At 36.5% G+C, this 27,522-nt stretch overlaps 1 protein-coding gene across 1 annotated transcript in view; it reads right to left on the bottom strand.

The window, feature by feature from the left end:
- LOC140172740 (uncharacterized) overlaps positions 1–27,522 on the bottom strand; it is an 83,492-nt gene that overhangs the window by 608 nt on the left and 55,362 nt on the right. Inside the window, exon 3 of the mRNA XM_072195871.1 lies at positions 15,949–16,006. Within this exon, the coding sequence (XP_072051972.1) occupies positions 15,949–16,006 (58 nt within the window). The remainder of the gene's footprint in view (positions 1–15,948; positions 16,007–27,522) is intronic.

Raw genomic sequence — 27,522 nt, 5'->3', positions numbered from 1 at the left:
ACTCCTAACTGGTTTGCTGATTTCAGAAAAGCTACTCGCCGTTTGAATTATAAACATTCATTTAGCTTTGAAAGGTATGAATATGTTAAAAGTTGTCTTGAAATATCAATGTAAAGTCTGTCCTTAAAAGTGGCCTGTAAAAGTTACAGTTTATATACTTTGTTGCAAATATAACTAATACCGAATTACACATAAATAAGACTTGCAATTCAATCAGAGACACCTATCGAAATACAAAGTTTTGGTATAGGTTTGCATTTGCCTGATATAGAATCTATGTTATGCACCACTGAGTTTGTCTTTGCTTACTAGATAACAATCTCCTTATTTGTGGCAAGTTTTGTTTCGAAAATGCAATAAAATTTAAAGAAAATTTCTTAATGCGTAATGTGATAGCAAAAATGCTGCAATTGCTTTCTGCATTTGATTTCATATGCCTTGCTATGTTTCAAATCTTGTTTCATTTGTACTCATTTTCAACTAGGTCACTGACTTGGATCTTTTATTCGATCTTATCTTATCAGATACAAATTTTTAGATTAACAAGATTTACACATGTATTCCTCTAAGAAAAAATGTTGATATTGTCGATGTAATACTGTTTTATACCATAGTGCTATTTTTACGATTATACGCTGGCGAAGTAATGTAATAATCGGATTAACTATCATAGCAATAGTGAAAACAAATTTTGAATACATCGCACTTCAAGCAGGTTGCACTCTTCACCTGTGTATGTTTGCAATCATAGATTAAATACAATACCTGTCTTTTCAAAGATACTAATCTTACAGGTGCTATTGGGAAACATTTGTTAGATTTGTTGTGCACACAAAAATATGTTTAAATGGCAGATTCAAACAAACTAGATATACAGCTAGAAGACAAGGTTGTTACGTCGGCACGCATAGTAGTAGGTGATAAAAGTGGTTTTCCAAGTAAAGTGCCTATAAAATAAACGCCGTGTCAGACGAAAGTCTTTGAACATGGGAAAAGTTCGAAGCTGGGGCCCGAGCACTGATGAAGACCTCAGCATCGCTGTATTTCGATGTTTTTGCTGACTTCGAACTTTTGCCATGTTCAAAGACTTTTGTCTGACACGGCGTTTATTTTATAGGCCTATTGGTCTAACGGTACGCATCCAACACGTTACTTGGAAAACCACTTTTATCACCTAGATATACAGCGTCGTTTATCGTAGTTCCTTACAAGGGATAGGATAACGTTATTATTTTTTATGTTCTATTGCGATTGTTGCTTAAAATATCAAATTAATGTGAATGTAGCTTTGTGAATGAATAATTGAATGAAAGACAATCCAGGGTATGTAAATACCTTTGCGCAACCTAAAGACATCCCTAAATATTGCTTTTTGTTCTTTTTCATAGGTTTAATAAGAATGGCCTTCTGTCAACGGACATTTCGTATGTATTTCAATAACTTTGCGATCGTCATATGGGCAAGTTTTTAATCCTGCTTATGGTGCTGTATCTACGTTTTGTGTCACAGCTAAGACACGATTCAGTACTCAAAATCTCTCAGACTAAAGTTGTTAGCTTCGATAGTCTTCACAACATGTGCTTGAAAGACATTGAGATAATTTGTCATGACAAGTTCATGTCCAAGAAAAGTTAATAGGTCCTGGTTCTAGAGCATTTTTTATTCTATCTTGGGTCATTATCGGTAATCTGAAAGGGTATTTTGCGACATCTGGCAAACAAAATGAAAGATATAAAGCACAGCAATCGTGATGATAAAGATGATGATAAACGATACTGCGTTGCTGCTGTTTTTGTTACTGCTGCTGCTGCTGCTGCTGCTGCTGATGATGATGATGATGATTATTACGACATGACGACACGACGACGACGACTATAATGATATTGCTGTTGCAGATGGCGATATAATAATGGTGAAGAAGAAGGAGGCGGTTAAGGAAGAGGAGAAGAAGGAGGTTAGGAAAATAGTGAGATTGTAAAGTGGTGTACAGTCGTTATTGCTGTAATTCAATACTCAGTCGGTAAATAAAAAGAAGATATAGAAAACCTTTGTCACAAAGATCACCTCTAGGATGTACTTACATAATTGAGCAAGAATAACAACCGCATAATACTTGTGTGTCAGGTACTCCAATGGGTCATGCCCGTGTTGTTTGTGGTTGCTCTATTTTCTTGTACAATGATTGAAAACAAAAAAATGCCTTAAGCTTAACTAGAGACTAGGAAATACTTGAATAGAATGACATTGTTACGCTGCTGGCATTGATAAAGTTTTCAGGTTGAGCTAAAGATGTGTGACCTTACGTTGGTGATGCGGTTCGTGTACTGCATAGTATTGCCAGAAGGGTATGTTTTCTATGTAGGTAAAGAGTTGGCAAAGCTAGCTATGAATGCAGTCATTGACTCATACATAAATAATCTCTTGTAAAATGTTACCGTTATTGTGTGATATCTTTAAAGATTAAAATGTTTAGATTCTTACGATGTAAGTTTAGAAGGTTATAATGACCTAATGATCTTCCTCCAAGTAGAGTTTGTTTAATTGCGGCAACATAAAGGCTATGTTAAGAGCAATGCATAATTGAAAAGAACTGTTTGGAGGTTATTATTTTAAACGCATTTCGAAATGGACTTATATTCAAAACGGCGTGAGTCTTGATCGAATATATTTAGTTAAATACGTTGGCGATTTTTTTTAGAAATAGCAGTTGTGGCTAAACACAGGGTACTAGTATCGGAGAGACAACAAATAACCAAATACACTGCGGTTAGTGCAGAAAGCGATTAATGTGCCTAGTCCGTACATAAGAAATCTCACAAACGTGTCACTGCGACTACGGGATCAACCACAAAGTAAGTATCCACTTAATTTTACATTCAAGATGTTTATACCGATACAGTGGTGTGGTATTAGCGTCAAAAATATTACCAGAAAAGCCTCAGGAGATTATGTTCCAACTGCTAACCTTGTTTATAATAGAACAGACAAATACACATTGCATCATTATCATCCCATATTCTCTACAAAATAAGCAAAGAAAGACCCAAGCAATAATATCGAGCAGCGTTACCATATAATGAATTACCTAAACTGTCCACACACAATGGTCGTTACACTTTTTTTTTTTTTTTTTTATTGAACAAATTAATAAACACGTTGGTTGCTCCATTTTATTATGCGAATTATGAAACATCGTTTGTTGCTCTACGATCTCGTTTATAAAAGGTACAAGCATTTGAATGGAAAAGAGTCGGATATCAAAAGTTGCAGTTAGCCATCTACAAAGGATCCGACACATCAAGCTCTACAGAAGCCATCACATGCAAAGAGAAACGTGGGCATTCAAGAAGCATCGAATCTCGTGTTTCAATGGTGGAATTAACCCAACATCAATGATCATTGGCCTTTTTGAAGCCGGTGTTTCGGTTAGATGGACAGTCAGTCAGACAGTGACTCAACCAACAATAGAGAGACGGAGAAACGGGTATACAGGGACAGGGAACGTTAACAACCTTAATGAATATACATCATTATGTTACAAACCTTGTTAGAAGTTACTTCGGCAGGGGAAGGTCCTTCCTTATTGTCCGTGTTTCTCTTGGTCGAGGAATTCTGTTGGCTAATTGTACTCATCTCAAACGACTGTGGTATGATTTCAATAATATATTTAGTCCTTTTGGTCACAACCGATGCGTTCTATTCGGCTGACATGGCTAAAGCTATCTTTACATCATAAAATTGTTTAAATTTGGCATAAGTATTCAATGATTAGAACATAGTGTTAAGGTTTTTTAGGTGACTGGCTTAGACGACTATGACTTCCAATGCATAAATTTTGCTGAAACATGACTCCCGCAACTGACATTTCGCAACTGATAACATGCTGTTGTAGAGCCTAACCGTTAACCAAACATTGTGTTAGTTTGAACAGTCCATTTAAGTAGTTCAATCATTGAGGGCACTGATTTAATTTAGTGTAAGTGCAATTACATCCTGAATCTTTATTACCGTAGTGCATTACCCTTCAATTGTAACGCGGGCATTAAAGCAATAAGCAAAATGTTATTGTATCAAGCTTGTGGCAAAATGGGATACCAATTTATTTGACGAGACTCAACCAGTATTGATATAAATGTAGGTGTACTTTTAAACAGCTTTCCTGAAGGTCATGGCACTTTGATAATGTTTGCGGCGGACGAAAACTAATATATGGCACGACATGCAATCACATTATGTGCCACCGGACTGTCTATGTATTTGATTTGTTTTTCAGTGGAAGCTTAACAGGAAGGGTGTTGGCTCAGATGTCAGTATTCTAAAAACTATAATAACCGGGAATCTATTAGTCAATTGCTGATCCGTTCGGACATTATATCTTACTTATTTAAGACTAGCGGGATACGTAAAGATGCGCTAGATGAGTAAATGGGAACGTTCACTATAACAGGAAGAATTACTGAACAGGTAGAATCATTGAAAAGGTACATTTTATTTATCTAAATCTGTCTCTTCTTACATTTCCATTTTTTCTTTCTTTTCAGTTTCTTCTACATGGGGCTGTTTTGTTCCCATTAAAAAAAATTGCTGCTTAGCTTGTGATTTTCCGTTTTTTTTATTTGCTGCTTGTGATTTCCCGTTTCCATGTTATTTATTTAATTCTGTTCTCATTATTTTAGCTTCTTTTTTTCTTACATTTCCTGATTAGTTTCTTTCCTTCTTTGTTTCGTTCCCGTTTCATTTAGTTACTTTAACCCGTAGGCCAATACTCGTACCGTTTTTGTTCTCATTTTAATTTCATTTTACTTTATTATACCGCTTCATGTTGTTTATACAACACACATCTTTTTCCCGTTTTTATTACGTCCTCTCATAGTGTGTCTGCGGACATGTTCATCGGGTGACCCGCCCATGTACCTTTTTGTCCTTTCTTTTTACTTCTTTCCGTATCATGTCCACTGGTCTCTGGCTCGCTAGTCGCGTGGCTCTGCGCCGTTACGCGCGCATTGGCGTAGTGCGCATTACGCACGCGGCGCCGACGCGCTGCCTGCCAGCTGCAGTGACGCGTAGGCTGACAACCGATTTTCATGATAAAACCGCGTTTTTACCCATATTTTCACTGTTTTTGCAGCTAATTCTTGACCGATTTCAACCAAATAAAGTCCAGTCCATTTCCCGTATATTCCCCGATCTCCCGTATGAATTTGGCGACATTTGAATCAAAACTGACGGAGCCTTTCGATCTTCATACTAACATACAACATTAGCCTATTTATAGTAAGATACCGAATGCGCCTTGACTGCGTTGGACATACGCGCAGAGTTGCGCCGCGTCACGCGACGCGAATCGCGCGCGTAATCACAATATTTCGCATTCGCGCATTTCTGACTCATTATTTCCCGCCAATTTACTAAGCTGTCTTGAGCCATGTGACTTTTTAGAGTTAAAAAGAGTGAAATAGTCCATTTCCCGTATATTCCCCGATCTCCCGTATGAATTTGGCGACATTTGAATCAAAACTGACGGAGCCTTTCGATCTTCATACTAACATACAACATTAGCCTATTTATAGTAAGATTCGAAAATAATACCCGTTGGTCAACTTCAATGAAGAGGTTTTCAAATCTTTATTAAAGAAAGATTATTTGGCTAATTTTAAAATGCATTCTAATTTGATCAAGCATAATATTAAACCACACATGAATACATCATGTCCAAAGGATTGCATTTGTTACAATAGTAATAGGGATGTTCAAATATGAGGACAACCTACCCGGCAAACACACAACGTTTTACAGAAACGGTTTTTAAAAATATCGGATATTTAAAAATATCGGATTATGTAAAGGGTATAGAAACGTTTTAATAACATTCATAAAACATTTTTGAAATCGTGATGCAAAACCTGCAAACAGAAAGTTATTTAACTGTCGACAAAATGTTTTGCAAAAATGTTTGCCCAAATTGTTTTATAATAACGTTTTAAAAACGTACTCATGATCTTTCATCCTTTGGTATAGAGGCAAAACCAGCATAGCATAAAAGATGATACCGCTGTTGGCGCTATTGTGTATTCCATTCTTCTACTATCCGTAATTATATCAATGTGTTGTTTCAGGTTAATTTTCTTTTTGTGAATTTCAGGCATTTCTCAAAATGAGTGACTGCTCTATCTTGTGCAAGTGAAAAAAATAAACGTCGATGCACAGTGATTTTGGCAGGGCAAGTGAATATACATTAGTCGTCAGAGCATCAGAACATAAAGCGCAAACTTATAATCAACAAGAAAAAGACTGCCGGATAAGTAGTAATATTTTATGAGTTTGATTATATTGTATGTACATTTATTGTTCATGTGTACTGTCATTAAGACTCAGATATTGTTAACTTAATCAAACAGTGTATTATTGTTGTGCATTCGTGTAACGGGTGATTTTGGTCTTGAGTCTTTACGGTTCGTAACAGTAGACACAAGAGGAAACTGAGATATCAGGTGTTACCTTCAAGGGGTCACGAAATAATATTAATTTATACACAGTATGACATTGTTCCCAATAAAAGTAGACATTTAAAACTATATTACTATGGGCCATATGTACATATTAGAGTATTATTATTATTATTACATTGTTCGCGGGGCAATGGGGCATCGGGCCGAAGATCTGCATTGTGATAAAAACTAAATGGCAACATATTAAATAGTAAGCAATTTGAATATTAAAACAACATTGCCAAGAAACTTCAGCAAACATGATGTAAACAAATCCCCAAAATTGTAATCAGTCGGAGAACAATCATTTTGATACAGCTTGTGTTTTTTTACCTCAAAGCAATTTCACATAATGGATATAGTGTTTTATTAAATTGAGTTAGAGTAATTATTACATTATACATACAATAGGCTATCATTTACTGACAACACAAAAAGGTCTAGCATACTTGGTTCTAAAGTTTTTTATGTTTATTTTCTTATGTATTTTATTGTTTTTACTCCATATTTTTACCTTTATCTCAGTTTCAAATTGTCACATATCAACACACATAGAGTACTATTACTATTTCTTGACCATCAAATTCCTCGATTTTGTCGCCAAATGGACAATTGTCCACCTCACTTAATGGACGATTGTCCATGTTGCTATAAAATCTAGAAATTTGATGGTCACAAATTATGATTTAAATATAATAAGATTTGAAAATATATATATAATAACGTGTTATTATTACATTGTAGGTAGGGGCACGAGACATCAGGCCGAAGATCTGCATTATGATCAGACCTAAATGGCAACATAATAGTAAGCAATTTGAATATTGAAACAGCATCGCCAATAAACTTCAGCAAACATGATTTAAACAAATCCCCAAAATTGTAATCAGTCGGAGAACAATCATTTTGATACAGCTTGTGGTTTTTTTACCTCAAAGCAATATAAGATAATATGTTAAAACCAACATTACACATATGGATATAGTGTTTTATTGAATTGATATAGAGTAATTATTACATTATACATACAATAGGCAATCATTTACTGAAAAAGGTCGAGCATACTTGGTTCAAAAGTTTTTTATGTTTATATCCCCAAAATTGTAATCAGTCGGAGAACAATCATTTTGATACAGCTTGTGGTTTTTTTTACCTCAAAGCAATATAAGATAAGATTTTAAAACCAACATTACACATATGGATATAGTGTTTTATTAACGACACATCAGAGGAGTGGTGAAGGTCAGGTCAGTTATCGATATTATTGAAGTCTTTTCTAAATGACAAATCACTTGATTTTAATCGACTTTGTGTAACTGCACTCGTTCTAGCAGAAATAATATATTCTTTAGGAACCTTCAATTTTAATCAAGAGCACTTAATGCAATGTAAAATCCGGCTCAATTTCACGTTATGCAACTTTTGTTATTAAACCAATCAAAAGCAATTAGGATAAAAATTAAAACCTGATAATTATCTCTATCATTTATTGTGTAATAAGTAAATGCATTTGAAAAGGGAACAAAATGTAAATCAATGACGTAAATCGACTTTTATTTCTGTGTGTGTGATGATATAGGTTTGCATCAAACATTTATTAATTGGGGCTTTATTGTTTTACAAGACTATATTATTTTTGATGTACACATTGAAGACAAAATAGTAAACCTCATATTCTCAGTTTCATAATTTGATTCGTTTCATTAATGATATGGCTGCTTATCGATAGGAAGATATTACTATGTAAATTGCATGTCACTTTTACATGTTTCAAATGAATTGTGTAATAACTATAACTTGACATATAAAACTGATGAACATTCGAATTTGTCAATTTTGGAAAATTTTAGTGCGCACAAAACATGTTTAAATGACAGATGACCCATTCCATGTCAACTCCAGGGATGTGCACCGCAGCACCTCTTCAATTTTTTTTTTTTTTTTTGTGGTGGTAGATATTGATGAGAAAGTAAAATCCCGAAAATTTGAGCTTCATACTTCATTTCGTTTTCCCGTGGCATCAATTTGAAATTTAGGGGGGTCCTTCAGATATCCCACACCGTACTAGATATTAAGTATCGTTTGCCGTAATTCCACACAACGGATAACATAATTCTAAACAATATGTTCGCATTCCCTTTGCTAGCTATGATTCTAAAATTTGCATTTTTGCTCCATGTTGTGCAATAAACCAAGAGGTAGCTTTGAATGAATGATTGATTGAATAAAAGGGACAACATTTGTAATCCAGAGTATGTACATAACAATCTCCTCTAAGACATCCCTGAATATTTCTTTTCTTATCATTCGTTATGATTTAGAAAGACCAAACCCCAAGTCACTTGGGTTTTGGTCTTAACAAAACACCCTCAACTAATCTTTAATCTTCAATAATATGAACAGTGCAGCTTTTTGTGCCTATTTTTATAGCGCCTTAGTGCAATTTTTTGCGGGGTTTAGGTACTTTATAAATTTAAACGATTGATTGATTACTAGATTGATTGATTGATTGATTGATTGATTGATTGATTGATTGATTGGTTGATTGATTGATTGATTGATTGATTGATTGATTGATTGATTGATTGATTGATTGATTGATTGATTGATTGATCGATCGATCGATCGATTGATTGAATGAGTGATACAAGATGAATTGTGTGCAGTACATAATATATCATACAAGAAGCTCAGGTCTTACTACAACATGTTAATATCACCAGCTTGTTTTTGTTGCAATGTCATGTTGCATTTAAAACTGCGGATGACTCTCTGAAGTAATGCCCAGCTCCAAAATCCACTGCAGACTTCAGGACAATATTTTCAATGGCAATGATGGCACACAAAAACAATGTTACATTCACCAGTGACCCCTGTTTCAGAAATAGTTGATCCGCCCTTGACAGACAGTAAAATCCTCAAACCGGACGACTACGCAGACCAAATAATTATACAGCCTGTCTCAAAAAAAATTGTGCAAGTAAAAAGCGCCCTCTGTGGCAATTAGAAAATACTTTTGTGACATTATGCTTATATCAACGTCAAGGACGCAGTCTTAGCTCTCAAATACCGTTTGTTCTGTTCAATTTACTTGTTGCAATCTCGAGATATATTTATTTAACAACGAAAGGGTAAAATCACAATTGTGCCACTTTTACTAGGGAAGAGAGCTGTACATGTAAAATCAATGATATAGCTCTAATGCACTCACTCTCCCTTTGGGGCTCGTGCATTAGACGCATTATTCGCATCAACATCAGCGCGCGTGCATTATTTTGTCAAATTTCTCTCCCAACAAGTAATATAAACGTATAAGGTCCGTATGCACGAAAGAGTTAGACCGGGTCTAAAGTTAGACCCGATCTAAGTGGAATTTAGTACCATGAGAAAAGACATTTTCCTTTACATTTGCTTAAGTTATTTTGTATTATTTTTGAACGTTGCATTAAAAGCTACTCTAGGAAGGAAGGAAGGAAGAGTAAAGGACCATTCCTGGTGGAACTTAATTCCAGTTAGACCTATACATTTAGACCCTCTCTAACTCTTTTATGCATACGGACCTCAGTATGCAATATTTGTTTGTCTTTACACATGTCTTGAGTGACTAAGAGAACAGTATTTACCATGATAAAATCATTGACGTGCACATGTATTTAATTTTACAGCAGAATGTGAAATATTTATTTATCCTTTCTGTGGAAAAAGAGAATCATTATTCCTGCATCATGATAAAATAGTAAAAACAGTAAAAAAAAATTGTATTGTGTAATTGGTGCATTCTTTTGATTTTACGAAGGAAGTGTTGATAAACTTGATGCTATCGCTGATTTACATGCAAAGCTCTCTTCCCTATTAAAAGTGGCACAATTGTGATTTTACCCTTTCGTTCGTTAACTAAGCATATCTCGAGATTAAAACAAGCAAATTGAACAGAATAAACGGTGTTTGAGAGCTAAGACTACGCCCATGACGTTGACCTAAGCATCATGTCACAATGGTATTTTCTAATTGCCAAAGAGGGCGCTTTTCACTTGCACAACTTTTTTTGAGACAGGCTGTATATTTTGATCACGCAAAATCAGTTTCAAATTGAACATATACAATTTTCAGTTTCTTATAGGGTTGTAAATTCAAGGGAGTTTTCCTTTTGTGTGATTGGTTGAAGATTTCCCTTCCCATGGTGCTCATCAAACAACCAAATTATGTTTGAAAAGACTGCAAAACCTTCTGTCTAAGGACATTTGTATGTACTTCAATCACTTACATTAATTTCGTTCAGTTATTAATCCTGCCTATGGTGGTCTTTATACGCTCTGTCATGTTTGTGTCACAAGAAATAAAGGATTTTGTACTCACATCCTATCAGCATCAAGTTTTTTGTTACGAGAGTCTTCACATGATGTGCTTAGAAGGCGTCAAGGCAATCTGTCATGACAAGTTCCGACCACTATAATCTTATTATGTCCTGGTTCAATGTGAGAGGGCATTTCCTTTATCTTTAGTTATTATTGCTAATGGGAAAGGACATATAATGATATGTGGCGAACAGAAGCAAAGCTCAAAGCAAGCAAGGAATCACATGATGATGATTATGATGATGATGACGATGATGATGATTACCGATAATGCTGCTGTTGTTAATGTTGTTGCTGCTGCTGCTCTTCATGATAATGACGATTATTGTTATTATGATAACGACGGTGATGATATTCCTGCTGCAGGTGATGGTGTAAGATGGTGATGATGATGATGACGAGGATAAGGAAGAGGAGGAGGAGGAGGAAGTAAATAAGATATTGAGATGGTGATGATAAGGTATGCAATTGTTATAACGATTTTACACCGTGGGGAAGATAAAATACATCGATTTAATGCTCAGTCGGTAAATAAAAAGAGAACAAAGAAAACCTTTGTAGAAAAAAGATATCACCTCTAGGATGTACGTATAGATTTTACCAAAGATAACATCTGCACTTAGTATAATAATAATAATACTTATGTGTCAGGTACTCGGATGGGTCATGACCGCGCTATTTGTGGTTGCTCTATTTCCTTCCTTGTACGATGATTGAAAACAGAAAATGCCTTAAGCTTTAACTAGCGACTAAGAAGGACTTTAAGAGAATGACATTGTTGCGCTGCCGGCATTTAACAACTTATTCAGGTTGAACTAAAGAGGTAACATAATGACCTTACGTCGGTGATACGGTTCGTGTACTGCATGTTATTGCCAGGAGAATGTGTTTTGGGTAAAGAGTGAAGAAAGCTATTGAGCCATGGATGCAGTCATTGACTCGTGCCACAAATAGCCTCTTGTGAAATGTTACCATTATTTTGTGATATCTTTGAAGATTCAAATGGCCTCAACACGTTTAGTTTCTTATCATTTAAGTTTAGAAGGCTATTATGACCTTGATCTGGTCCTAGTAAAGCTTGCTTCATGGCGGCAACATAAAAGTTATGTTGAGAGCAATGAATGATTGAAAATGGTTCGGAGGAAGTTATAATAGCATTGTGTTTTAATTAAAGATACTTTGTCTTATATCAAATAACACATTTGGCAATTGACTCGTGATTTATAAACCCTGATTGTAGATGTAGGATTCTTTTGTGTCGTAATATATTTGAAATCATGACCTCTTTTGATTTTTTACTAAAATGACTGTTGTTTTTTCTTTGCTATAATCACAGCAGATCTTACTGGAGTATTTTAATTGAATATGTATCCTTTGTATAATTTGTTTAATTGTACTTATTTGTTTTTCATGTCTGCGCCTCGGAATAGTTCTACTAGATTGATGGCGCATTACAAATGCTTATTATTATTTATTATCATTATTTGTATCATCCACACATCTAGACAAACAATACATCATCATCATCAGCAGCCGTATTCAGCCCACTGCATGCAGGGCGAAAGCCTCCCCAAGTTGGCACCAAAGATTCCTGTCATTTTCTTTTGCCATCCAGCGGATCCCTGGAGTGTGAAACTTGATATCTCATCCCTCCATTTGACTTTCTGTCTGTCTTGGTGTCTTGAGCCCAGCCAAGGCATCAATTCTGTGATATTATTTGTCCATCTATTATCTTTATTGTATAGATTATGTCTGTAACCTCAGTTTGGCTCCTGATCCATGCCACTGTTTTCCTGTCCCGTTTAGTGAAGCCCAGCATACATCTGTCCATGCTCTGCCATGCGCGTATTTTTGGCGGGGATTTGGGGGCGCCAGTCCCCCCGGGGTAACGAAGGGGCGGCGGAAGAAGAAGGGGCGGCAAACGAAGGGGCGTCAGTAGAAGAAGGGCGGCAAAAAGAATTAGTAAGGGCGGAAAAAAGCGCGGAAAAAATTGTAGTACACATTGGTTGAAAAACGGATACGTAAGCTTAACCGATAATTCACTGAAAACTCCAATCCGCACCAAATTGACTTCCAACCTGTATTTTACAACCTGTTTATTATGACTGCCTGTAATCAGGGATGTTATGATCTTTAATACTAGCTCTCACTGAAAACCATGTAAGCTCTATAATAAACCCTATCATGTAACTGTTGCTTCCTTGTTCACACTAGGTAGGCCTACATGTAATACTAAGATAAACACCGGCTGAATAACAAGCTAGAAATCAGACCATTTATTAAATTTTACCTTTGTATATGATAATGACTTATCTGTCGTTATAACCTATGAACTAAGCACCCTAGAACAATATGATAATTGACTGTTTTATTACTAGTGATGAGAGTAACAATTTGAAATACGTTACAGCATGATATGGCCATTTTTGAGTTTTAGCCTCATTATGACTTTCAACCTCTGGAAGTATACATAGGAGGCAAAATGAAACCATTTAGTTGAGCTTGCCAAAAAGCTTTGGTTCCAGTAATGTAGTAAAATAAGTCCCAAAACACAGCGCCATTATACTAACGGTTTATTCTATAATAGTAAACACCCTTTGGTTTGGTAGTGACCATTTAAACACAAATCAGAAATAAGCGACTGTGGTATGATTTCAATTGTACTATTCACGCCTTCTTGGTCATTTGACGTCTTCTGACACGGCTGAAGATATAATTATGAATTTGAGCTGGAAATTGTTGACATTTGGCATTTTTTCAAGTGACTGACTTGGATGGATATGACTCTCAATGCATATTATTTGCCAACACGGGACTGAAAAACTGAAAACATGGTGTTACGAAGACTGTCCGCTAACCGCAAATTGTGTTAGTGTGCACAGTCCATTTAAGTAGTTCAATCATTGAGGGCACTGATTGAATTTAGTGTAAGTGCAATTACATCCTGAATCTATATTGCCGTAGTACTTTATCTATCAACGGTAGCTCGGGGTATTAAAACAGTAAGTAAATTGTTATTTTATCATGCTTGTGGCGAAACGGGATACGAATTTATTTGACGAGGCTCAACCAGTATTGATATAAATGTAGGTGTACTTTTAAACAGCTTTCACGAAGGTCGTGGCACTTTGATAATGTTGGTGGCGGAGAAGGACTCATCTATGGTACGACATGCAAGCACATTATGTGCCACCGTCTTGTCTATAATTATCATCCCATTCACACGTAGCCATACCATATTTGGCTACCTTTGCCATACTGTATGCCTACGTTATGTAGGCAGACAGTACCAAGTATACAAGCTGTTATTTTTCTCTACTGGAACAGGTGGTGAACACCGTGTATTCTCTAAATTCAGTAAATTTCCTTTGTCAGCCGTGTAATTGAATGGGATTATTTTGAAATTTAAAAACGCTTAAAATACCACAAACAAGTAGGCCGAATATATAATGGCCCCGCAGGGCAGGTGAGCAATAATAACCTTAATATATAACGTTGACCAACAGAGGGCGTCAATGTGTAGTAAATTACAGCAGAAAAAATTACATGCCGCTTAAAATTAATTGTTTTTCAGAGCTTCCCGAACATAGTTATTGCACAAAAACTAATATTTCAGTAGATTAAGGACCTCTCCATGCATTATTCCTTTATTTATATTTTTCAAAATGATACTTTTTTTGTGTTGAAAATTAGTCGCGTGGCAAGAACCGTCGTGACGCCGTACAAAACTGTCAATTTGAATGTCCACCGTGCGTATACTCCGTGCGGTTGTAACAAAGATGTCAATCGCAATCACTTTGTGTATACGGCCGTTTTCACACAAGAGCAGAGGGGCACAGAGATAATAGGCAATAGCCTATATGATGCAGAATTTGGAAACAACACCCTTGATTTCTTGTTTGAATCGGATATATGAACATTAACAATGTGGCCACTCTGGGATTATTATATTTCCACGGCAAACCCCGGGCCAAGTACGGCCAGGTGCATAGCAATTCCTGGCCCTTCGGCAAATACCGGGCCAAGTGCGGTCAGGTACATAGCAATCATTGGCATCAAGTGCATAATGTTTACTCCAATTTACACTGTACATAGCTTCCGTTTACTCAGTGACCTAAATGTGTCCAGTTTGCTACCCAATTTGAAAATTATATTTGAACTAAACCCTTCTTTTGAGGGCTGGTAAACACATACCCGTCACCTCTAATATGGATGTCACCCATCCTCATCCTCCTCCTCCTCCTCATCCTCATCCTCCTCTTCCTTCTTCTCCTTCTCCTCCTCCTTCACACAAGGTATTCCGTTTTGCTAACAAAATCTCGTTTAATGAAAAACTATTCCACCTTCACTCGTTGATATTTTACTTCTCCCAATGTAGTCAAACGTGTTTGATATTCCTTTTAGAATGAAAGAGGAATATATCAGCTGTATTATACATCACTGCATATTTTGCTCAAGGTAAAAAGAATATAAGACACAATCCTAATTTGAGAAAAAGTATAAGCAAAGTAATGAATAGCTGTTAAGTGAGACTGTCTGTACTAGCGTGTTAGTCGATGCTTGATTCATATGTCAGAAGCACCCATACAGGCCCACCAGATATCATGCCTGAGATAAGATTCATCGCCATGGGAAAATTTTATTTTTCTTATCATGGTAATTCGAATTCAACCAATTCAATGTTTGCTGTAAGGGTGTGCAATATTATTAGGTAAAGCGACAGATACGAATATATCATCAACTTTGTGCAAAGTAGAGCGGAGTTTCTTGAGCTACCTGAGCTACGGCTTAATTTGCAAATATACTGCGAAATCGAATCTTAATATTCTATATCAAAGGGTGAAATTTTTGTGCTTGCGTTTCAAAAAACTTGGACTATTTACATCAATATTTCCGTAAATTAATGCTTTTTATATACTTTGCGTTAAGTGATGTAATGGGAAGCAACATAATAATATTTATCATTTAATTCTGTTTTAGGTTTAATTTATAAAATGAAAGAATTCAAAGTAAACATTGATCCTGCTAATGTACAATTGACACGATATTACTGTTAAATACCGATTACATTAAACATTCATAATCAACATTCAAACAACATTCACCATTCCACGTCAAATCCAGCTGGTATCTTTTTAAAGTTACTGGTACCTATTGCTAATTCTGAACATGGAGATCGGAAACAATTACGTTAGACATTCATAATTAACATTCAAACAACATTCATCATTCCACGTCAAACGCAGCTGGTATCTTTTTTTTTAAAGTTACTGGTCTTAAAATTCTTAACATGGAGATAAAACGGAAACAATTGAGTGGCTTGATATCTCGATGTTTGATCATTCATAGGCGTTCGTACTAGTACATCGATACCAAAATATAACATTATATTATATACCGTATATTATAAAATCATAAGGGTACAACTCTTGTTCTATCCCTTCATGTTATCAAAATGGCTCATTAGAGTGGTGCAGTGCTTTCATCGATAACCATGCTAATTGAAGCAGTAGAATATCAGGCGCGGCAAGGGGACGAGTGTCCCAGACCAGACAGCTTTTATCGGGTTAGCCAGCTCCATCTACCAGGCAGAAATCAACAGGAATGTGACTCTTCTTTTTAGAAGAAGAAGCTTGTGTTAAAAATAGTAAATACATTTGTACCTTTTTTGGCTCTGAAATTGAGTGTGCATAAATTACGGCCCCCAGAACATTTTCATCTTTGAACAACTGAACATGATACGCCACTGCGTTTCAGTGGCCATTCTAACTTCCAATTCACACCCCTTGTGGTTTAAGACATATAAAAAAATATAAAAAATATTATCATTCGCCTTGTATCGGTCACCTTCTTGCTTTCCTTCCGGCCATGGAAATATCGTACATCTATACTTCAGCGGCGATTCACCTTTCTTATCAAGGTCTATCACCGTACTACCTAATGAAATATAGCCAAGTGCAGGTGAAACCAAGGGGTTAAGGACTCACTTTACGTGTCATATAAGACTATATTATTTTCCTCAAGTACCTGTCTTTACCTTTATTAACTTAACTCGCTTCATTAATGCTTTGGACATATTGGGAATTCACCGTCAATATGGCCATGATTCCTGTAACGTTCTACCTGTACTTTTTGTGTTTACCAGGGTGCGTTTGCACACAACTTACAATTCTGATATGATTTAAAGATATTTTGGATGCATGACATTATAGTACGCCTGTCAACATAGTGGGGTTAATTCGTTATGTCAGATGTGTCGTTATCATTACTACCGGTAACAACGTATACATGTTCAGGTACAATTTTTGAAACACACATATTATTCTTATTTTATTATGTCTATTGTGGTTTTAGTTCAAACGAAATCCCATTCTAGATGAATTTTTGAAAGCTATCTGTCCAAGTCAGTTCGTTAACATATGTAACAATTAATGCATTTCCTATTTTATAAGGAACCCATATAAACACTTACGTGCTGCAAAAATCCATTTTTGCACATTTATATCTTTTAGCTGACAATGATAAAGACTGTCAAATGGGCCGATCGTATAGCGCCACACGATATTATGCTATTCCACATATCTATGCACACAGTACTCTTTAAACCATCGCTTAAACTAACAATTAATTATTGTTATCAACGCTACGCAATCCTGTAACCTGAGCTGAAACCACAAATCCCATTATAACATAATAAGAGTGTATTCTTGGAAAGCTAACGGAAGATATTGATTTCATCTTACGACTTACTCCGGGGAATATTTTGATCGAGTCAGTGCTCCTTGTTTGTGGGATGTGCTAGGTACCCCCAAATGGAATGAAACGATCTAGCTTTAATAGCACGCATTTTATTATTTACCGATTCTTATTCTTATTCTCACCCATTTCTTGTTCCATCTATCTATTTATATTTTTCATGGGATCTGGTAGCTTCACGTCGGTACAAGAATATTTTTAAACCATTTTACCAGAGCAATTTGTAAGATATATATAAAAAGTTAAAAAGTTAAATCCTTCCCAAGCCTTTCGGCCCATTGGGCGGCGCATATCTCCGTTTCATAACCCTAGGCCACATTTCTGCAAGCAGAAAAGCTACAGCAGGGGGTTAGTCTACTGGTAGCCATGTGTTTAACTTTCCCTACTCCATTCTTTCAATGCCGAACGCCTGGCAAGAAGGCAGTAGGTACCATTTTTAAAGCCTTTGGTATGGCCCGGCCGCACACCGACATCGCCTGGCTATTAATTATTTGATGCAGCAGTGATATTCAAATAAATACACGGGATCGATACACGTGAATTGCTATGCACGATTTTGATATCAGACGAAAATCTTCGGATACCGGGTTGGAAAATGATGAATATCTCCCGTAAATGATTTTTTCTCAAGAAACCAGATTTGGTCTCATACACTTGAAAATACGTGTTGAACAGATATGATAGTCGTTAGTTTGCGCTTTGAACTTTGAGCTTGCGTTTTGAGCTGAAAAAAGTGACCAAAATTCAAGATTTTAAATAGCGCAGCGTAGAACCTCGTGGAGGTAGTCTCAGGCCAGACTATATGTGGCTATCACGAACATACAGGATCGACGAGTGTCAGACCGACTGACACAAACTGGCTGTGTAGGAGACTATCGAAGAGACAGTCTATAAGCATATGACAATGGTGAATGTATGCTCGCTGACCGTACAGAGGTCAGTCACAGGCTAATGTCATTAGCCTTAGTCGGATGTCCTTCAGCCTACTCTGCATTTAAAAACTATTAAACAGGTGGGAATACAATGGCCATCCGTGGCTGTGGATTCAACCTACCATGGCATTTTCTGCCATGAAGATATCGGGCCGATGACACTGTGGGCCGGGATTTGAACCCGCGACCTCCCGATCGTGAGGCGGACGCTCTAACCACTAGGTCACCACGCCGGTATATACAAGTATACTGTTGACAAGTTATCAAATTATGTCCTTTTGTGTTGTCTGAAGTCGGTCATATTCAATTATTAGTTTCTTATAGGGCTGGCATAACCAGTTCTGAAGATATGGACATTTAAAGAGTTTCCGAAACAATAGGAAACCAAATGAAATACTTCCTTTGTTTTGGGACAACCAGTTCTTATCTTAGATATGAACAGTTAAAGAGTTTCCGAAACAATAGGAAACCAAATGAAATATTTCCTTTGTTTGGCTATATCTCAAAATCAGTATTTCCACTTCGACTGGTTTTGCTTGATCACATCACATATAGTTCATTGCAGCTACCAAACCCAGATTGATTCAGAACAAATTTAAAACCCACATGATAGCTCATGCACACAATAAGTGGACTTCTATGAGCAAATTCCCTTGGGCAGGTGAAGCCATGAAGACCCAGAGATGAACACTTGTTATATTTTTGCAGCGTATATTCTTACCATAGTGATAAAGGTTCACTGGCTGATTAAGATATTTTCTGGGTTTAATTTTTCAAAATTTCTGGGTTTTGTTTTTTCAGACAAGCGAATCTCGTGATAGTGGTACTTGGTCGTGTCTTTTTTTTTGTACAATCAAGCAAACAATATACCTCGTCGTAGGTAGGGGGTGTTATACCCTTGTGTTTACACATAAATGACTTAAGGGCTCATATAGCGACGATTGTACAGTATTCCTCGTATTTAGAATACAATTTGATGTGCTCTCAGGCCCCTTACAAATACTGTGCAAAGGTGGGTGACCAAGCCCGTACACTATTAAATCATAGATCCAACATTTGCCCTCATATTAGGGGTCAAAGGTTAAGATCCATGATTTCATTCTGCTCTCTGCTCTGAAGCATATGGACTTGAAATGTCATGAAAATCGCATATTTGTGGGGTTTTTAATAGTTTGTCTATACTTTTGCACATGGCCAAAATTATCCAATTTGCGAGGGCGCACTAATATTATGATGCCATATCGACATACGTATGTACTGTCTGTACTTATTTTGATATCAATGGGTAGAGAAGACCCGTTGCTATACATTAAGTGATGTGCGCGCGGATTTACAACGTCACGTAGTGGCACAGCACTCAACAACATGAAAACAATTATTTACCGAATTACTCAACTTTTTAATAATTTAATTTTTAGGTTAATTTGTAATACGATGATAATAATAGTATTATTTGTTTAAAAAAAAAACTACATTTCAAGACAGCTACATTTAAATAATTTTGTGCAATGTGACTCACATAAAAGAAGGTTTTTAAAACGTCTCCGTGCACATAATTGAAATGTAAGTAGCAACTAGCAAAGGAAAGAGAACGCAACCAAAAATACCGAATTGATAATTCAATTACTGATTAGCCTATATAAGAACTATTTTATTGAGCAAATAAAATTCTCAAGTTTAGTTCAAAGAAATCTTGTAAATAATTCTAAAATATCTAATTTCTCCGTACAATATAATTTGATTAAGATAGTGTGAAATTCAAGTTCGAGAATGTCACGAGAAAACTTGAATGTAGCTTACCTGAAATGTCTATGTCGACTTTTAAAGAGTATTACTACGTGTATTGAGCTGAAAGAATATTCAGAAGAATTTCCAAATGACTCAGATTTTGTAGAAAAATACCACAGCATTTCTCTGTTCATAACGATTCAGAAAACGTACACTGCAAATTTTCCCGAACACATGACGTGTTTTTGAAAGTATGATAAGCCTAGCACATTAGTGTTCTTTTAGTATAATGTAGAACATACAGTATTGATCAGACGTGTCACAAGTGTTCTGAATGATTATATTGAATACTGGTGTTCAAAAATGGAACGCATGAGGTAATGATACCGATGTGGATGAGCAGATAGAGGCGTTGGAGAGCTGCGACGTGTCAGCGAGAAATACACGGTGCTCCTTCGAAGGAGGGATATAAGTGACTACAACAACAATGGCGATGCAACGTGGAAACGCTCTTTTTCAAGACAAATGGGATGATACTGAGAGTAAATTCGAAGGATTTAGGGAAGAATGAAATTCAGGGCAACTTTGGGAGTCCGTATATCTGTTGACAGCGATGAACAAGCATCGGAGAGACACAAAGGCGAGATGGCCGAGCGGTTATAGGCGTTGCGCGGTCAGCCGGGAGATACGATCGGCGAGGGTTCGAGCATTGGGCTTGCCTTAGGTGAAAACTCTCGGATTTCATGGGAATTCTTCTGAACACCGCCATTATCTTGTTTATACTACCATGCATTTGTTTAATGTCGAGTAATGAGATTTTCAAAATGTATGAATAAAGGTTGAACACCAGCATTCTGAAAAGTAGTTGAACACGTGTCATGTGTTAAAAAACCGTTACATTTCTTTCATGTGTCCGGGGTGTTCATAGATAGTAATTTTGAACACCAGTGTTTAAAGGATTAGAACACGTTACACTAGTGTTCTGTGGTAATAACACCTGTGTTCTCTACATTAACACTAGTGTTCTCTAAATAAGTTGAACACGTGTCACGTGTTAAAAAACCGTTACATTAATGAACGCGTTCCATGTGTTCTGGCCAATTTGCAGTGTATAGTTTGGCCTATCTGCAACATACAGTTCTTGAGTATAAGCCAAAAAAGGTCACACCCGGGGTTGGTCAATTTTGTTTAGGTTACAACGCAAATGGTGATGCTTCAGTAGCACATATTTGCTTGTTCCAAAAGTATGAATAAAGTTTGATGTTAACCGTTACGCCCCCCCCCCCTCCGTGCCCCTTTGACTCTACGCCACTGATTGTTAAGAGAAAAATCGACGAATCATTGATACTTAGTAATCTATATATTCCCTTAAAGTAAATCCTGAAACCACTTTCCCCTTGATAAGTGATTTTATACTGTGATGTGCCCTGAGTAATTTAATTTGATTACTTATCTTTGTTTACCATTTAAAGTTATTTCATGAGAGAGATGAGATATGAAAATCCCCTTACAAGAGTTGGTCATGCAATCAAGTTGATCAATAACAAATTCAATCATATCTATTTTTGGATCTTTGGAAATTCCTTGTTTTCCAGAATGTTCACTGTACTACACCATGTAGGGAAATTATACCTGGGAAATACCAGTTTACCACTTTAGTATATAAGAGAGAGAAGGGGCATATTCTCGTGGCAGTTATCATGAAGAGAGTTGCTCTCTCCATCATGTGTTGGTAGTAAATGTCCTGCAAAAAGAGGTACCCATATAAGCCAGTCAATTTGCATAGCCAATAATGTGCTATTATTCCAGCAATATAATCGAAGGAGAAATAAGGGAATGAAGTCTTCTATCGACTTGCTGAAGTCTGGTTTACAAAACAACACACCTGTCAATATGGACCAGCGAAGAGAAAGCCTGTTTCCTGGAGAAAGAGATTGATATGTAAAAGCAACACAATTTTTGGAAATATTATTGTCATCTGTGCAAGGACATTAAACGCAAAGGATATATAAATTCAAGTAACCAGTGGACTTCGCTTAACAGCGATCTTCGTAGAGCATGTGAATCAGGATGCATCAAGAACATTGAGTGTAACAAAACTTTGTAATTAACAACAAGACGATGGCTGCTGGTTAAGTAACAGTCCTAAAAAGTGTATTTTATTTATTCTAAATAAATGTAATTATGCTCATTTGAAATTTCATTTGAAAGATCATTTTAGGTCAATGTTAAGTCATACTAGACTTTTCATTAAAGGAAATCTGTACCATAAACTAATCAATGGCTAATATAGTTATATACCCCTAAATTAAACATACCAGACGGTCTATATGAATTTCGGAATAAAAAAAAAAAAAAAAGCACTTTTAATCCTTCGTTTCTGCGATTCAAGGAAGCCGCCATGATAGCTGCTTGCGAATCCTTTCTGCCACAAGCGGTAGTGTAACCTTTCACACAGACCCTCGGCAACTTTTGGCGGGTGTGTGTTGCTGTGTGGCATTCGCGACTCCCACAGCGAATTTTGGTTTTTAGGGCTGTTTTTACATTGTTCGTTCTCAAAAGACATTGTTGATCATAAATATTGCTTAAAATACATTTTTTTATGTTCTTCTGTAGTTTTATGGGTAAAAATGGTTGCGTTTTCTTTTGAACGAATGTTGAATCTGAACTTTGGTAGTATTCGCTTCGTGTCTCCAAAGTTCACGAGGGACGAGGCTTGTGGCACGGATTTCGCTGGGGTCAAAATCGGGGTAACGTTACAGCGTAATAAAAATACATCGGGTATCAATATGGCAGCCACCATGGATTGCAAACTGACCGCTGATCGTCGTAAGGAATTAAGAATTTCTCCTTTATTTTGACGTATATAAGTTTGGGACTTTAACGGTTTGTCGTTTTTATTATTACTGCAACTATATAGTCATTGATTTATAGTTTATGGTGCAGATTTCCTTTAAAGATTCAGATATGAAGAATTGAATTGCAAAACTGCTTAGGGACCATTGCTTTTTTTTCAAAATTGAGTTTTTGATGTTAAGTTATAGTTATGTTAACTTAATCAAAAAGCGAGTTTTGATGTACATTCTGAAGTGAATTTGGGTATAAGGTGTTTTTGGCCTTGAATCATTAACGGCTTATAACGAAACGTAGTTGCTGAGCGACAAGCGATTCATATTTGACAAATGAAGTAGAGCGCTTTTCACAACGCAGCAGGTAACAGCTTCCTCGTTGGTCAAAAATAACCTCAATCGCTCATCGATCAGTGACTTTTAAAGTGTATAATTAATACGGCTTAAATTAATCCTACGTAGCCATGACGTCACAATTCTTATAGTATAATTAAGAACTTGATGGGATTAATCTATCAAACAGATGGGAGAAATTCCAGATTCAGGTTGATGAAGCTGCTAAATATAATACTGCAATTATGTATTTCTATTACAAGATGGATTTCCGCGTGTGATTGCATATTGCAGATTGTGTTCGGACGTGGATAAGTAAAGTTAAAGCACGTTTTTTTAGCCCACAGCTAAGATGTTTATAATGATCAGGTAATAAGGGAGACAAAATCCCAAATAACTGAACACAATGTGGTGATTTCTCAAAAGAATTATACCCGTGCTTTTTGTCCGATCATATTTCACGAGTTCAAAATCAACAATACTGTTGTGAAGATTAACTGGGTCATTATTGAATAGAGATTTTACCACATTTACACTTGACTAGAACGAGATTTCATCAAAAGAAATACAAATCACAGATATGGTACTTTACAATGATTTCTATACACATGAAAGACATTACTATGGTGAATATATGGACCAAGGATAGCAGAACTAGCACGTATGCTTCTTTGTTACTGGGCACGATCTCAATCATGTAGTTCTGGGTGATTAGATGCTCACATAACATAGCACGTATGAAAATGGCCGAAAGGGATCTATACCATCAACCAGTAGTTTCCCATTCCCAAAATTCATTTCGTTAGCTTCAAACTTTAATATGTCACCGATCTTGTCTGGAACTAGTGCTAATATAGTGGGATATGTGTAAATGGCATTGTCATGGCACATCGTAAGGAACGATATTAAGACTACCTGAAATTAAGGAAGGAAATAATGTAGACAGCTGAAAGGTGAAATCACACCACTTATAATTATAGTAAAACCTAGAAGGTACCTTAAGTCGAACAACTTCTACCCCTCGCGACTTCGAGTTAATCACACACACTATTGGGCGTTTTAAGGGGGCAGGCAGGATCACTCAAAGTGAGAAATTTTAGGCATTGTTACGTATTGTATCTTTAAAACTAATGATGATAAGTATATAAAAGTATACATCCAACTAGCACGGCATATTTCTACAAAAATAAGAAAAGCGTTAAAATTGATTTTCCATGCCATTTTTTTTTGGTCCGTCATAACAAATTTTGTCTTCGTTTTAAAAATATGGGTCAAATAGAATCTTTGACTTTGACTAATACAATTTTGGATATTTTAAGGTATATTTTTAAAACGAAGAACAGCATTTAATTCAAAACTTGATAAAAAAAAATGTCTAGTTCTGTGTCTTTACAACACAAATATGCAATTTTCCTCAATTTATGGTAAGTTGTTATGGTGGACCAAAAAATTTGCATGGAAATTAATTTTGGCGCTTTCCTCAAAAATTACTAATTTTTCGCTGACATCTGCTGTACTAGTTGCATTTCTTGCATCATTTCCTTTCTGAAAAGGTATACTTTTATGTACTTTACATCATTACTTTTAAAGATACAATGCAAACAATGTCTAAAATGTCATACTTTGGGTGGTCCTGCGTTTCACCTTTCAAGTTGTATTTGTTCAAATACGCGTGTAGCATGTGTCATGTGAATTGGTTATCTGATCTAATCAGATTGGTGAAATATATTTAAAATGTTTCGAAACTGGTTAGCTTAGTTTGTTTTCTACTCTTATCATTTTCGAGGTGTGAAATGGTAAGTAAGATCTGTGAGGGAATAAGCGTGTATGTAAACTCCTATCCGGTTGCGTATCAATGGACAGCTAATTCATTCTACTTTACAACATGTTACAATGACACCACATTTGAAACAATCACCTTTTTTCACTGTTGAGTACATGGCTTGTGAATGTAGTGGGGTCCCCGGGGTGGGGTCTTGGAATGTGCCAAAGTGACCATTATTATGTGCATCAATCTTCAATCCCATATCTTTGCAATCTGGGCGATGGGATCTAACATGACTAATACAATCTTCCAAGATGACAACGCTTGCCCCCACAGAGCCAGGGTAATCAAGGACTACGTACAGAATATGGGAGTAGAGAGAATGGGATGGCCTGCCTGCGACCTCAATCCAATTGAACACTGTACCAGCTTGGTAGTGATGTGCCTGCCAGAGAAGCCAATGCAACGACATTGGATGACCTGCGACGAATCTTGGTTGAAAAATGGAATGCCATCCTACAGCAACATGTGACTAGGCTAATGAGCAGCATAAGGAGGAGGCCAGGCTGTTACAGCTGCGTAAGGTTTTTCCACCCGCTATTGAGGTTAGTGACTAGTGTTGTTTGAGCACAGAATTATGGTCAATTTTGCACATTGTGTTTAAGACCCCCACTACATTCACAAGTCGTGTTCTCAGCCGTCAAAAAGGTGATTGTTCAAATGCTGTGTCATTGTAAAGGGAAATATATTAGCTGTCCATCGATATACATGTACAACACATGCTGATAACCTGAGATAAAGATGCTTGAAAAAACTTTCCAAACTTTTTGAGGAGAAAATATTTCATTAAAAGCAACCTGTACTAAACAAAATCTTTTATATCTCAAAACATGCAATACGGTTATGAAGCTATAGGTACAGAAAGTACGGAAGGTATACAACCCTCACCCATCCTCACAGAAAGCCCCTAATGGGTATCAGGATATCACTTTTTCATCAAAAACCGAAAATATAACCAGGTAAGGTGAGTCATACATACCTTTCACTTAAAAAAAATGTTGTCACAAACTAATTGCAATATATTTTTGAGATATACCTTGAGATATACCCAAAGGACAACTCGAAAATATCCTAAATGCTTTACAACATACACACGTTATTGAAAAAACAATGAAATGCAGTATACATTTACCAAAATAACTAATAGAAGGTCACCCGAGACTAAAATTCCAACTCTTTTTCATATATAATGCATTTTCTTACTGTTAAAGCTTCAATGAACAAAAACATTAACTGAGTGAATATTGTTCAAATAATCATGCATTTAGAGAGTCGGATTTCGTGATCGTGAATTTATTTAGCTGTCGACTAGGTAGTTTATCCATCAGATCAAAAAGAGATTTTAAAAAAATTGTTTTTATAAAGACATCATTTAAATAAATAAATAAATAAATAAATGTAGATATTTATATAGCGCTTTATGCCGTAAACAGCCTCAAAGTGCTTTACATTTATTCCGCCGTTATTAGAATATGTCAGAACCACGTTTGCTGCCTACAAATGGCGCAGGGTTCATCAGTACAACGACTGTGACTACCCCTAACAGCTTCCCATTGCACCTGGGTGGGGTGAGGCAAGCGTGACAAAGCGCCTTGCCCAAGGGCGCAACACGGTGGCGGGACAGGGACTCGAACCCACGCACGTCAAGCAAGCTCTCAGATTATGAGTCCAAGGCCGTAACCACTGAGCCACCGTGCCCATGGTTGAATTCTGAGCTTGACCCTCAGTATGACCTTCAATCACTTTTATTTATTTGTTTAGCCAGGTTGGACCGTGAGGGACACATGCTAATCAATGAGAAATCCATGGACCGTTCCAAGCTCAGGCAATAAATGCACAAGCCTGGATAGCCAGTATAGGCTAGTAAAGATGCATGCTGGCCCAGATAGCTTTGAAAAACAAAGCAAGAAATGGAATAAAATAGCAAGGAAATGGAGAAAGAAGAGAAGCCCACTCCCAAACACAATTGTACAATTTTACTCTTACCCTTACTTCGTGAGAAAGTAAATTGGAATTCCAATCTCAAGCCCCGATGCAAAGGCTTTAGCACTTATTCAATTGACCTTATCAGTAAATCCAATAATTCATTATAGTTAGACCTGAGATGTCGTCATTTGACGCAGGCGGCGTGACGTCAAATGACGACATCTCTGGTATAACCGCAAGGGATTATGGGATTTACCGAAAAGGTCAACAGGGTAGTGACTTCAAAGCAATTTTGTGATAGTGCAAAATATGTGTTATTTCAAAGATCAC

Source organism: Amphiura filiformis, chromosome 16, assembly GCF_039555335.1.
Source record: "Amphiura filiformis chromosome 16, Afil_fr2py, whole genome shotgun sequence".
Taxonomy (NCBI): Eukaryota; Metazoa; Echinodermata; class Ophiuroidea; order Amphilepidida; family Amphiuridae; genus Amphiura; species Amphiura filiformis.
The sequence above is the reverse complement of the archived record's forward strand: the minus strand, read 5'-3'. Positions and strand labels throughout refer to the sequence as shown.